This window comes from Podarcis cretensis (assembly GCF_951804945.1).
Source record: "Podarcis cretensis genome assembly, chromosome: 7".
NCBI classification, from domain to species: domain Eukaryota; kingdom Metazoa; phylum Chordata; class Lepidosauria; order Squamata; family Lacertidae; genus Podarcis; species Podarcis cretensis.
This window is the reverse complement of record NC_137176.1, coordinates 24,563,329-24,576,728: the sequence shown is the minus strand read 5'-3', so window position 1 is coordinate 24,576,728 and position 13,400 is coordinate 24,563,329. Positions and strand designations below refer to the sequence as shown.

The 13,400-nt window shown below is 41.2% G+C and overlaps 1 protein-coding gene across 5 annotated transcripts in view; it reads right to left on the bottom strand.

Moving 5' to 3' along the window:
* The window catches only part of RELCH (RAB11 binding and LisH domain, coiled-coil and HEAT repeat containing), a 64,928-nt gene that overhangs the window by 4,847 nt on the left and 46,681 nt on the right, over positions 1-13,400 (bottom strand). For 3 of the 5 annotated variants that reach the window (XM_079984915.1, XM_079984917.1, XM_079984918.1), the window contains 6 exons: positions 9,658-9,740; positions 8,813-8,876; positions 7,461-7,599; positions 7,225-7,341; positions 6,185-6,273; positions 267-337 (listed from right to left, as the gene is read on the bottom strand). In XM_079984915.1, the coding sequence (XP_079841041.1) occupies positions 267-337; positions 6,185-6,273; positions 7,225-7,341; positions 7,461-7,599; positions 8,813-8,876; positions 9,658-9,740 (563 nt within the window). Of the gene's footprint in view, positions 1-266; positions 338-6,184; positions 6,274-7,224; positions 7,342-7,460; positions 7,600-8,812; positions 8,877-9,078; positions 9,162-9,657; positions 9,741-13,400 lie in introns of those variants that run through there. The other 2 variants (XM_079984916.1, XR_013841122.1) reach the window with 2 other exon arrangements.

Below are 13,400 nucleotides of genomic sequence, written 5' to 3'. Positions count from 1 at the left end.
TTCCTTGCTGGCTTTTGCAAAAAACCAAAACAGGAAGGAAAAGGAACTGCCTCTCATTTCCTACATGAAGAAGGAAGCAAGAGTGGTTTGTAATCATTCCTGCCGGACTTTTGCAGAAAGTAGCAGAAGTGCTGTTGGTGCTTTATATTAAAATAAAAAGCAAATTTGCCCAGGCTGAAAATCTGGTATTTCAACCTAGTTACAATTGATTAATGTTGTTTACACAATGAAGGAAGATGCCAACTTGTGATAAACCAATGCCTTACCCTTGCGGTTCTTGGACACTCCTATTTTCCACTTTCTGTTCACACTCCTTTATCATGGAGCTTAAAATAACCTAGGACAAAAGGCAGAACAATATTGCAGTTTAAACATACACTGTTTTAAATATACTTCTGGGTAATGACAATATGTGTTCTGTGAATGAAGAGGAAACCAGTTAAGCGATAAAACTTTTACTTACCTCACATTTTAAGTAATATTTGAAGACTGCAATGTTTGTATGCACATCAAAGTCAAATCACTGAAAGTCAAATCACTGAAAGAGTGTCTTAATATACCTTTTACTTTGTGATCACAGCTAGAGAGGTTTAACTGCAATACACTATTTCACTTAGTGATACTGTGTCATGGAAACTCTGGGATTAATATGTACACGTATACGCATCATTCCATTCTGAGGAGAAACACGAACAGGAATGAATACCCTTCTGTACTAAAGCAGGGAGTGAAAAGCTAGAACAAAGATCTCAGAACCTGGCATGCCTAAAGGAAGCTCAACGTGCATCCTGGTTATTTGGTTTGTATAACTTTAGTTTGCTCACTATCCTGTGATATTCCGATTGATTCCTAATAAAGCTATTGCCCTATTGTATGTTTTTAATTCCAACTCCTATGGAACAACATGGTTATCCGCTACTAATTTTAAGCATTACAGTGGTACCTCAGGTTAAGAACTTAATTCGTTCTGGAGGCCTGTTCTTAACCTGAAACTGTTCTTAACCTGAAGCACCACTTTAGCTAATGGGGCCTGCTGCCGCACGATTTCTGTTCTTATCCTGAAGCAAAATTCTTAACCCGAGGTAATATTTCTGGTTTAGCAGAGTCTGTAACCTGAAGCGTATGTAACCTGAAGCGTATGTAATCCGAGGTACAACTGTATTCATTTATTTAAGCTAACAAGCAGGCACTGACTATTTCTGGCTCAGGCATTGCCCATGCTGTAGCTGAAGGGAGTTAAGTTTCATGTTGTGGAACTGGTGGGCCGGTCTGAGGCTAGCGTGTTCAACAGGGATTAATCTATGCCATGGGTCGGCACTAAGGCCCGTGGGCCAGATCAGGCCAAATTGCCTTCTGGACATAGCTGTCAAGTGTCCCTTATTTGAAGGGACAGTCCCTTATTCCAGCACCATGTCCCACTGCTGTCCCTTATTGATGGATGTCCCTTAAATGATGTCCCTTAAATTTCAAAGGAAGCAGCTCCTCTCCCTCCCTCCCTGCCAGCCAGGGAGGAGGGAGGCTCCAACTGTGTTGCTTGGCTGTGTTGCTCACCCAATAAGAAGTCTAAGAACGACTGGGGAGTGGAGCTTGCATGCCTTGTGTGTGGCTAGTTAATGCAAGCTGAGGGGGGGTTTTGAATGCTGGACGCCATTTTGTTGCACGTGCTGCTGCAAACTTTGCAGTGCAAAGCCAGGCTGGGGAGCCATCTTAAGTTGAGGCTGCATAGGCCTTGTGGTGCATGTGATTCAGATTCTATTCAGTTGAACCTCTGGTTACAAAGTTGGTTGGACAGTGTTCTCAAAGCTACCCAGCATGAATTTGACCAGACTGCAGGAGGACAGGAAGACTGGAGTGCCTGGAACAGGTGAGGCTGCAGGTCCCTTATTTTGGCTGCTGGTCCCTTATTTTCAAATCTGTAAGTTGACAGCTATGCTTCTGGATCTGGCCCACGGACGATCCGGGAATCACCGTGTGGATCGCTAGCGCATGCGTTCTTTTCCTTCCCCCCCCTCTCCCTCCCATGGCGGTGCTTCCTCCCTCCCTCCTCCTGGCTTCTCCCTGCCCTGTCTAGAGGAGGAAGGGGGCTGGGTTTTGTTGGTGCCAGCAGCAGCAGCGCTCAAGTGGCTGCCATTTTAAGCAGCCCCTCTCCGGAGCCCTTTCGTGCACCTCTCACTGTCCCACTGCCGCTTGCAAGACACAGGTAAGCAGCCATTGGAGCTCGTGGTGGTCTTGTATTATTCCCCCTCCCAAAAAAATAGTCCAGCCCCCCACAAGGTCCGAGAGACAGTGAACCAGTCCCCTGCTGAAAAAGTTTGCAAACCCCTGATCTATGCCCTATATATCTTTAGATTTGGGGCATATCAAAATGAAAGCAGGACCAGAGAGATAGGAATCTGATAGAAGGGTTAACTACTCCTCTGTAGATCCACAAAGCATCTGAACCTTATTCAGTTCCTTTTAAATGGATAGCTGAAATGCAGAACCTCATTTTTAAAACAACAGCCAGCCAAGATCTTGCCTCCACAAACATGCATGTGGATTTTTGATTTCTGGACTCTTAGATGAATATATGGATAGAGACACACTAAAGCTGAGGTGAAATGCGGGTTCTATGTAATAATAATAATAAAAGCTCTGGGGCATGGTGTGAAGAAACATATTGTGGCAACGCTGCTAAAGCTACAGAAGTCTGGGTCTTATCCGTGCCTCAGTGGGAGTCCAGTCCACGCTCTCACCTTGAATACTCTCCCCACACTCACAATCATCTTCAAGAGGAGAAAACCGGTTTTTTGTTGGAACTATAAAAGCAGAATTGTTTAAATTTTAGATTGTTTGGGAACCGGTGAGAGAGCTACATCCTCTGGGTCCCTGTGGCGTTTACTAGCAGGCATAGTGTCACCGTGGGGAGTAAACAAGGAGAGGTTTCCCCAACCAAAAAAGAGAGAAAAAATAGAAAGTGCTCAGTTTGTTCAATTTAAGAGCTTCTCCGTGTGGAGACTGCCAGGAGTTTCAGGAACAAAGTATAGAAGGGAGTTGGCGGTTAATAGCTAGCAGCTGGCGGCCTGCCCAGGATGCTTCACAGAACTTGCCCAAGATGTTTCTCATAGCATAGACAAGAAGGTGCTGTTAGAATCTCAGTAGGTTGGTAAGTTTAAAAGTAGAGAAGTAAAAAAGGAAAAATTACTTCCCTGGGTGGCAGTCAATGCTAATTACAGTCCTGTTATCTGCGGAGCTCCGAAGCCTGCTTGCTAAGCCGTCGCCATCTTGGAACCACCCCCCGGGGTGTCAAATAATTCTGTGTACATTGCGGCAGCCTTTGGCTATGTGCAATAAAACTGACTGAGACTGAGACAGTGGGAGTCCAATGCATGCTTTTTCTGGAGTTGCTCTTTAACACAGTCAATCAGCTTTATGTGTATCATTAGCTTTCTCAGAAATATATGTATAAGCTGTGAGTATCTGCTACAAAGCCCAGATTGAGTGCATTCACGGTGGCTTTGCACCTTCCAAAATGGGAAGTTCAAGCAACTTTCCTACTGTCAAGTACAGCTCACTGAAGTCCTGGAATGCGGGGGCTCTCAGAACGCACTATGAGGGAGAGCAATGGATTACTCTTATTTCCCCCTTTTATTGCCTCTTTGCAAAGTGTAAGCTCTGCCTCAGAAACGGAACCAGGCGATGGTCTGAGACTAAACCTCTTGTTGTAAATGTATGTGCAATATTAGCATTTACCAAGCTGATTAAAGACATTTACTGAAATCATTTTTTATTAACAATTTCAGCACAGCAAATTATCAAAACAAATCATATTCCTTATTCCCCCCCATTTTCCCCCTCCCACCTCCGTAACAAACCCTCCCTCCCTCCCTCCCTTACGACTTCCCTCAGCTCCTCCCTCTGATTTCTCATCCAATGTTAACTTCTGCATATTATAAAACTGTATACACCCTTATATTATCTATCTTCTATGTTATCCCTCAATAAATTTGTGTTTGTTTCTTCAAAACCATTTACTGAAATCATTTATCCCACTTTTCTTCTGCTCAGGATCAAATCCTGGCTTAATTAAGCCAGAGCTCTTTGGTTCAGAAGCAACAGGGGAATCTGACTTAACAGAAGCCTGAAACTAAGCTATGAAGTGGCATGTAAAGGGAGGGGCAAAGGAGGAGCGCTGGGCCCTGATGAAGCCTTGAGTGATCATCCAAACCAGGCCACTGTAGCACTGTAACCAGCACTGAGGACCTAGTAATTCTGCAATCATACATCTTTCTTCTTTTAAAAAGAGAAGAGTGATGGCATATGCTTACATGCTGCAACCGCTCCAAATTTTGTGCCTGATCTGTTGCAAGCATGCTATGATGGTTGCTTGAGGGAGTGTGTTCCATTCCCATTTCTCCTCCTCTGCCTGTGGTATTTTGTTTTCCAGAATAATGTGGGATGGCATGTTTTTGGCTGTTGCTATGGAGCAGAGAGAGACTGTTCTGTTGACGGTGAGAGATGTTTTCCTTTCCTGTAGATGTGGCATATACGTTGTGCCCTCACTGGTTTGTTGTGCAGACGGATTTAACTTCTGCGTCATACCCTTGTGCTCTTTACCAATGCAACTGTGCACCTTTGGTGCCAGATTTGCTAGGTCATGACCAGTACAACTCCAGTTGTGGGATACAACATGCCTAGGCTGCACTACAAAATGTCAGAAGTATTTAATGGGTGTCCCACCTCATGGTTTCATGTCTTCCTGTGGTCTGATTGCTGATCTAGTGCAGGGACATAGAACCCTTTTTATGTCAAGAAACCATTTCCAACTTTGAAACTGTTTCATGGGCAACAGCTCTGTGCATGTGTGCGTAATGAGCCCCCCCCAAAAAAAAACACCTCTCAACACATAGAATGGCATTGTTTGGTCAGATAAAAGTCTATTCAATTAACAAAGAAATCCTTTTGGTTTAACAAGCTGTATTGGCGTATTTACGCGAATCTAATATGCCATCGAATCTAATGTGCACCTCAATTTTCAAAATGTTGAAACCAAAAAAGCATTAGCCGGCGCCATCAAATCTAATGCACACCCTAATTTTCGTGACGTAATTTGGCCAAAAAAAGGGGCACATTACATATGTAAATACGGTTAAGTGCTTTCCTTGTTCACTCAAGCACCCAAAGGCCGGGAAATAAGAGCTGTTGAGGGTCAACTCCCTATGGGTGTTATTTAGACAATATTGATATGGTATTGTTTGGTATCCTATCCTGTGGTTAGTTCCAGCTTCAACACTACCTTGGAGCTGGGAGACTATTAGTGGCAGAGGGATGGAACTAAGACTCAAATTTGTATGTTCATTGGAATAGACACATGGTGCCTGTGCAACTGAAGCTACCATACTGTATTTCAGGTACTTAACTGGCAATCAGTATGCTTCTTAACAGCTTCAATTTCCTGGCATTTTTTCCTTCCAGTAAATATAGGCAACCCCCGATTTGTGCAGGGGTTGCGTTCCTAGCCCCCGTGCGTGTCGATGAAGTACACAGAAGCCCACCCTGTCCTGCCGTATCCCCATTCTGCCGTCTTCCAGGTCCAAAAGGACCTTCACGCCGACAGTCACGCACCAACTGAACGTGTGCAAAACGGTCACTACTGCCGGTACTCAACATTCTGTGGCCACTGAGCATGCTCACTCACTGCTTTTGGAGTTTTTTGCCCTCATAGGCTTTTCTCATTAAACATTTGGTGTACAGTATTTCTCCAAAGCTTTGTGTTCTCCCAAGCAATGCTGGTATCTTGTCTTGTTTGTTCAGAGGCTCCCTTTTACTCCATTCATGTTGGCACTGCCTGATTTCACTATTAGAAGGAGTGATTTATAGATGGCAGCAATTATAAATTAAACGTGAGGAACTTTAGCTATTATCTTTCCTGTTGGCCTTTTGCAACTCTCACTATGGCCCCGACTACATTGGCCCTGCACAAAGAAAGTCTTTGGGTACAGATTTTGTATTGATGGGGAAGGGATAAGAGAAAATATGCAGGTTTTACATCATTAGGTTGGGCCTCCTTGTATTAGAGCATGTAGACTACAGGATGGAAAATATTATTACTTTTGTTGGCTATTTAATATGGAATGATGAATCACCAGATTTCTTTTGCTATTCAAAACTCAGCTGTGCAAGAATGGCAGCTTCAATTACTCACCTCATGTTCTGGCGAGAGAGATTCCATGTCATTTCGTAAACACCTGAGTCCAGGTAAAAAGTGATTGACCATTAAATCCTCTGAAATAACTAGAAGACAAACAGTTAAGGTCCAACATAAAATTATTGGCTTGCCATCACCTGCCCCAGTCAAAATTAGAAGATAAAGAGTATAATGATTTTTGCACATTAATTTCTGAGTTTTCCTTTCAAAGCGTTAACTCTCTCAATGCCAGTATATCGTCTCCTTGGGGTAAACACAAAGAAAGACTGGAAATGGTTACTGTCAAACACAATGGATTTCCAATATCAAAATAGTTTCAGGAGGACTTGATAACAGTCAAGACACGAGGAGAGAGAAATAGTGATAAGTACAGAAATTTTTCAAACATTTATAAAGACTTCTTTATATCACACCTCATGTTGATGTCTTCCCAGTGCATATTTTTAAATACAGTCGTACCTTGGATCTTGAACGATCGAAACATGAAAGTGAGTGTTCTGGTTTTTGAACGATTTTCAGAAGCCAAACGTACGGCTGGTTTCCAATTGGTTTTGGAAGTCGAACGGGCTTCCGGAACAGATTCCGTTCGACTTCCAAGGTACGACTGTATTCATTAAAAATATTCTCGTAGTAGAGAAATAATTAATCACTTGGCACAAAATATATGACAGGGATATCATTACTGCCTAGTCTTCCTACTGCTTCCTATTTGTTCTAGCACCCCAGTTCTTAAGCATTCCTTGTCTCTCCTGCTAAGTGCCCATGTCATATCACTAATTCTTTCCCTTCCTCTACTATGGAGAGCTTCTGTCACTGGTGCTTCCTCTTTCCTTCTCTAGAAAACCTGGTGACCCCCCAGGGCAGAAGCGGAAAGGAAGAGGAAGAGATTCTGATGAACCGCTGCTGCAAATTTCTACAGGGCTGGATTTTCTAGCTGCAATATTTTCAGAGTTCCGTGCAAATGGATTCATTACCAAAGCACAATGGAGTAGTCTTTTAAATGACTTGTTGCGATATTCAAAACCAAACAAGGATACAACAACAGGAGAGAGCGCTGTAGGCTTCAAAGAGATGAGTAGCAATATCCAATCTTTTTGAATCTGCAGACTGTTGGTTATTGACCAAGGCGAGTTTATGCAAGTGTGGAATAACAACTGGAAAAATAAAATTTCAGCAAAAAATTTATCATCAATACTTCAACTTCCAAGAATGAGCTACAATATTTGCAGAACTGCAAGAAAATCAAGGTTTGTTTTTCATCATGACAACTTACATTCATCGCGAAATCTTGGCTCAGCGTTTGGCCCAACTCTTCCAAAGGTTTTTATGATTTCTGTGTGTAAAGAATGTTGGTCTTGGTATTGCGGATCTTCCAGAAAAGAGGCCAACTGCATTTTAACCCTTTCCAACAGCTTAAGAAGAAACGAAACAGAAGTTATGAATACTTTTATGTAAAAGAAAAGTAAACTAAATAAAACTAAGTAGAAAAAACACTCCATTGAGGACATCTGTGTATAATATGAGCTCCCCCCACTGCTGCAGGATTTTCTTTTGCAATTAGTATTTTGATGCCATAAACAATTAATGCTTTCATACAGCCACCTCGGCTTCAAATTTGTGTTCATTTGAATATCCATCCTGACTGATGTCTTGAGTGCTCACTGTTTAATTTCTGCTCTCAAATCACATTCCTGTTATAAATGCGAGTATATTAATTAGATTGAACTGAACCGTAGACTGTTCTGAACTTTAGCCTAGTAATTCTAATCTACTTTACTACTACTTACTCAGCTTCTGAATATAAGTATGAGTCAGTACAAAATTCTTAGTTGCATTTCCTCAAATATTTTTCTTTAGAAAATCAGGAACATGCTAAAATTACAAGAATGCAAACTCTACAGATTTTTTACCACTCAAAACTCAGTTTCAATAATTAGACTGAAAGGTTTTTAAAGCGCTTATATATATTATATACATATGGTATCCACTGAAGCGCCCCTCCTGGTGCAAAGATTTCTGCTTGTGCAACAGAATTTCCTCTCCCAAATTGTTTTGGGGTTGGAGGAATTCCCTGAACAAATTTAGGGAGAGGAGAAGGAGGGGAATGATTCCTGAAATTTATCTTTTTAAAAAACTAATGCTTTGAATAGATTAATGCTTTGAATAAACACCTATACCCTCAGTATTATTACTTTCTGCCTGGTTGCTCCCATTGAGCTCCAATATATCAAGAGAAATAGGAAACAGTTTTATGGGACATATGCAGGCCTGCTCTGTAGCAGTTCACTGGGTCCATAATCAAAATGAGCAAGAGCTGCCTATCCATTCAAATCAATTAAGGCATGCAACTTCTCAGAACTGGTGCCTAAATTAGCTCACAGTCCTGTCCCTCCCTATCCCTCTTCTGTGTTCTGTCTAATAGACTGCAAGCTCGCAGGCAGGGACTGACTTCTGTACTGTTTCTTTTCTCTGTGGTTCATTTTAAAAAGACTTTGAGCGTCCTTTATCCACCATTCTAAGACTATGGGCTCTTTGTTAATCTGAAAAAAGTTATGATAGCCCTTACAGAGTTTAGTGGCCGATATCTGTGAACAGCTACCCTAGTATATTATGCAGGCATCTTACCTCTCTCTGCGTGACCGTTTCCATGATGGTACCAAAAGCAGGAATTGTGGCTATTCTCACAGAGCTAAGAGGAAACAAAGCAGAAGGGTTCTTCAGCCTTAAGATTAAAGCAGATTTCAATTAAAATGAATGAAATTTCAAAGTTAGTACTTGAAGATGTATTAGTTTCTAGCAATGACAAAATATAGACCAGCAAAATGCTCAAAAGTGGGGTGGGCGGGAAGGAAGGAACGAGACAGACAGACAGGTCACACTCAGAAACTCACAATTCAGGATCACTGGACAAGGTAACAAGGGCCGGAGCAACCCGCTTGTCAACTAAGGCTTCACTCATGCCTCGGAGAGTCAGCTGTAAACCAGTCAACATGCAATAAAAATGATTTTAAACTGGAAGGATAACTAAGTTAGCTGTGACTGAGGATGGGCAGGCAGACTCACTGGCCTTTCTGAGTTTAGTCACCCACACAGGGCATTAACACTGTTAAGGACTCTGCTCATGCTTCAGCATTTACTGGCAATAATGTGTTAGTGAGAATAGCATCCCTCTTCAGCATTGAAGAAACAAACATCAACAAGGTGGCGCTTGGTGCATGAAAGTTGCCTACAGTTGTCTGCACCCAGGAGTGGCAACTTTTAAAGTCGCACCATTTGTTTTCCAATTATTGCATTAATTTCACCAACTTTATTTTGGAAGGAGATTTTTTTCTAAAGAGCAAGGTAAGTGCCCATTTGTTTGTTTTTTAATACGTTCTACGGTTTCGTTATCATATATTTACCCTGATGGTTTATTTCTTGACCCGTTGGAAGAGGGATGCTAGATGTATCAAGACAGTCGGGAAACTTACATTTCAGGGTCACTGGAGAGAGTAATGAGAGCAGGAACAACTCTCTGAGCTACCAGAGTTTCATGTACCCCCTTCACCAACAGCTGAGTGGGTAGAGCAGAGGGGTATCACAGGTGATGCACGGAAAGAGTGAGCACAGTATCATGGGAAGAACAGCACAACCAAGAGGAAGAAAAACACAAAAAGCAAACCAAAATTAGAAGCAAATACCACTAAGCTAAAAGTGCCCTTTAAAATATTTATATACAAATGTGCAGAAGGCATGATGAAAGCGCAAGTGGCCCAAGCAAGGCGGCAGAAACTAGACGAAGTGTGGCGCTGTTGATAAAGGAACAAAAACCTGACGGCATTCGGTTAGTATTGCAACTTAAATGGGCTTAGGCAACCGTTCTGGTTGTCTTTTTCGACTTCTACCCATGTATGTAAGCTGTGTGTGTGTGTGTGTGTGTGTGAGAGAGAGAGAGAGAGAGAGAGAGAGAGAGAGAGACAGAAGTCACATTCAGTAAAGATTTATGTAACTGACTCCATGTGACCAATAAGTACAAAAGGAGCGCATGTCATTTGGAAGCATAGGCTGAGCTCCAGAGTAGCTGGTATTCATTCTATTATCTGAAGGGCAGGGTAGAAATACTTATAGTAAGGTGCTAGTGATGTACTACCACTAGAAGTCTTTAACAATTAAATTCCAACAGTGGCTTCTAAACTTTCCATTTGAAGTGGACCTGCTATTATTTTCAAAAGCGAAAATGAAGTGATGGCTCCACAAACTCCTGGCACTAGATTGTTTCCTATCCCAGTCTGCATCTGTTTTGTATCCATGTTAAACTGTTTTGATGTGTGGAATTTTTTTTAAAATATCTGTATTGCTTTGTTTATAATTGCTTTCTATACTGAACTGTTTTATTTGTTTCATCGTGACATATTTTATTTTTGTAACCTTCCCTGGGCCTTAATAGTAAAGGGTGTGTAAGGGGTCTTATTAATTAATATTTCTGGCAACCTAAAAATAATTTATGAATGTGTGGCACTCACTGAGGCACCGACAAGAGTTTTTACAAATTCCAAACTGGAAGCTATTGATCTATTTAATATATTCAATGTTAAAGTGAATATCTAATGGGAAGATCTAACAAAGCCAACCAGCTTCTCGTGGTTAGCATGGAATGTTCCATGGTTAGTCACAGTGAGAACTAGTGGGCTTCCAAAATTCAGTCTCCAGGAAAGGATATCAAATACGAGTTGATACGGCTGTTTAGAAATGAATAAACAGACCATTGACTTGTTAAAGTATTACTGCAACCCTATGATAATATGATAGATATTGTCTAGACTTTCTATGGGTCGTGTAATATATATTCTCTCTTAGAATACAAAGGATGCCTAGATCAATTCAGTTTTAAAATTCCAGGATCTTTAAAACCCCATCATGGCTTATGACACATGAGCAAATATGAACGAAAAAGAAGCTTGAGATTCACATAGCGAAAAAGATGTAACTTAATCAGATACAACCAAGATTTGAGATCCAGAATTTTCATTTTATATGTATATTTTGATTTTAAAGTGCAGAGGAAAGGCATGTTGACAGAAAGCGAAAATGTTTACTTGCTCTTGCTTGGTTTAAACCAGGGGTGGGCTGACTTCAGTTCTGCATGATGAACACCCCCCACCACACAGAAACTAGCATCCCTGAAGACCACTGATGTGTATTCAATTTATAAAACTAGAGGGCATTTTTTGGATCCCTAACTGTTAAAGGCATAATTAATTTGTATCTAGTGATCTTGAGTATGTACTCTTGCTTAAGGACATTGTTAGCGTTTTGCTAGATTAGATCAAGTCTATTTCATCTAGCATTCTTTGAAAGAATCCAAGCAACCAGCAGGTCTCAGGTGGTCAAGCACGAGACCACTGCCTACTTTTTGCCCACCCATGGTTTCAACTGATAGACTATTATTACATAGATAACAAGTTCATATTCCTGCTGTGTATGGACAGTGTTCAAACCAGAACCAAATGCTGAAGATTATTCATACAGTTTAATATGGGCAGTTAACACACAAACATGTACACAAAAAGAGCAAAAAGGGGGGGAGTCACATAAAATACAGCATGTTAGTTCATAGTAACCTCAGATGCCAACTTTATTTGCATTTCAAGTATATACTTGAGTTAAAAAGTGGACCTATGTTAGAAAAATAAATGTTCAAAGTGTTATCTTCTGTATATCAACTTCCATGATGACATTATTTCAGTTGTCCTTAGAAAGAGTGCAGTTTTATGGTTAGGAAGCTTATGCAAAAGCAATGGACGCTACGCTGAAGGAAGACATCACTTTCCATTAAAAAACCGAAACAAAGATCTGTGTGGTGTAATCTGCATTTGAACACTACTTACTAAGTAGTTTGCTGTATGATTAGAGAGTGGCGTGAAGAGCACTTTATACAATCAAAACACATGCCTCAACTCCCCTTTGAACATGTGGTACTACCTTCACAGTTGCTAAAAAGACCCCAGACACACACACCTGATACTAAGAGAGTGCTCCTAAGAGCATTCAAGTATATTGTTCTTAAACTGATAGCCCACCTTTCTATTAGCATTCTCAAAGGAGCTAACAAAGCTAAGCCCAATAAAGTCGATACATTAAACCATTAGGAAAATGGGAAGGCTCTTGAGACAAGAAAATTGAAAGCATGTCTCCCCATGGCTAGTAATTGTCATAGCATGGCTGAAGCAAACATGGTAAATGGAGGGCAGTTCCTGGCTTCTCCCTCCGCTGCAGAAGTTAATGTTCTATGTGCCAGGAGCAGCAATGGTGGCAAGTAGATCCAGAAAAACATGCTGCATTGACTGTTCTCTTCCCCCTACTTAATGTTTACATAGGTTTTATTTTTAAATCAAAATCTAGGCAATTTCAGATTTTATTACTGGAAACAACTTACTATTGTTACCAGACAATGCTCAATTCATTATCTGACAAGGTTATTGACAACAAATATCTGGTTTGAACACTGAATTCAGCACTGAAATGGTCTCTCATAGCCAATGGAAGTTTCTAAGCATGCAATGCACCGATCTAATATTCAAGTCAGAAACAGAAGAAACCTAACTTTGCCAGTTACCATGAAAACATCTTGCAAGTAGATGCAAGCCAGCAATACTTAAATAAATGAATGCTAGAAATCTTACAATGCTTTCAAACCCAAATTACACAGTATTAATATTCTGCTCCATCACACAGTGCACAACCTCTTAGAAGTATTTTAAAGCAATACAATGCAACATTAAAACATTCACTTTTTTGGCATCTGGTCAGATTAGACAATACAAAGCCCCAGGCATCAACAAATTCTGGCTGTGGGTCACCTTACAGTGACGATAGGGTAATGCAATCATTTCCTCAATCATTTCCTTTCCCTGCAGGCTGGAGGTGGAGGCAACTGGGAGGGTGTGTGTGTGTGTGTGTGTGTACCCAGAATACTATGAATATTTAGAGAGATCTCAAGGGTGAAATCCAATTTTAAGCAAGACAGTGGCGTCTGACCAAAAGGCGGTATGCAAGAGTTGCGTGCCACTTCAGACACAGTTAGAATGCAGCCTGCAGTCCCATACTAAAACTGTGTGATGCTAAACCCCTTACTGATTGCCTATTGCTTCTCTTTTCCGCAACTCCCCTTGAGAAAGGAAAAAGTGACTACAGCAGGCAGCTGGGGGCGGGGGAGGGACAGAAATCCTTGAGG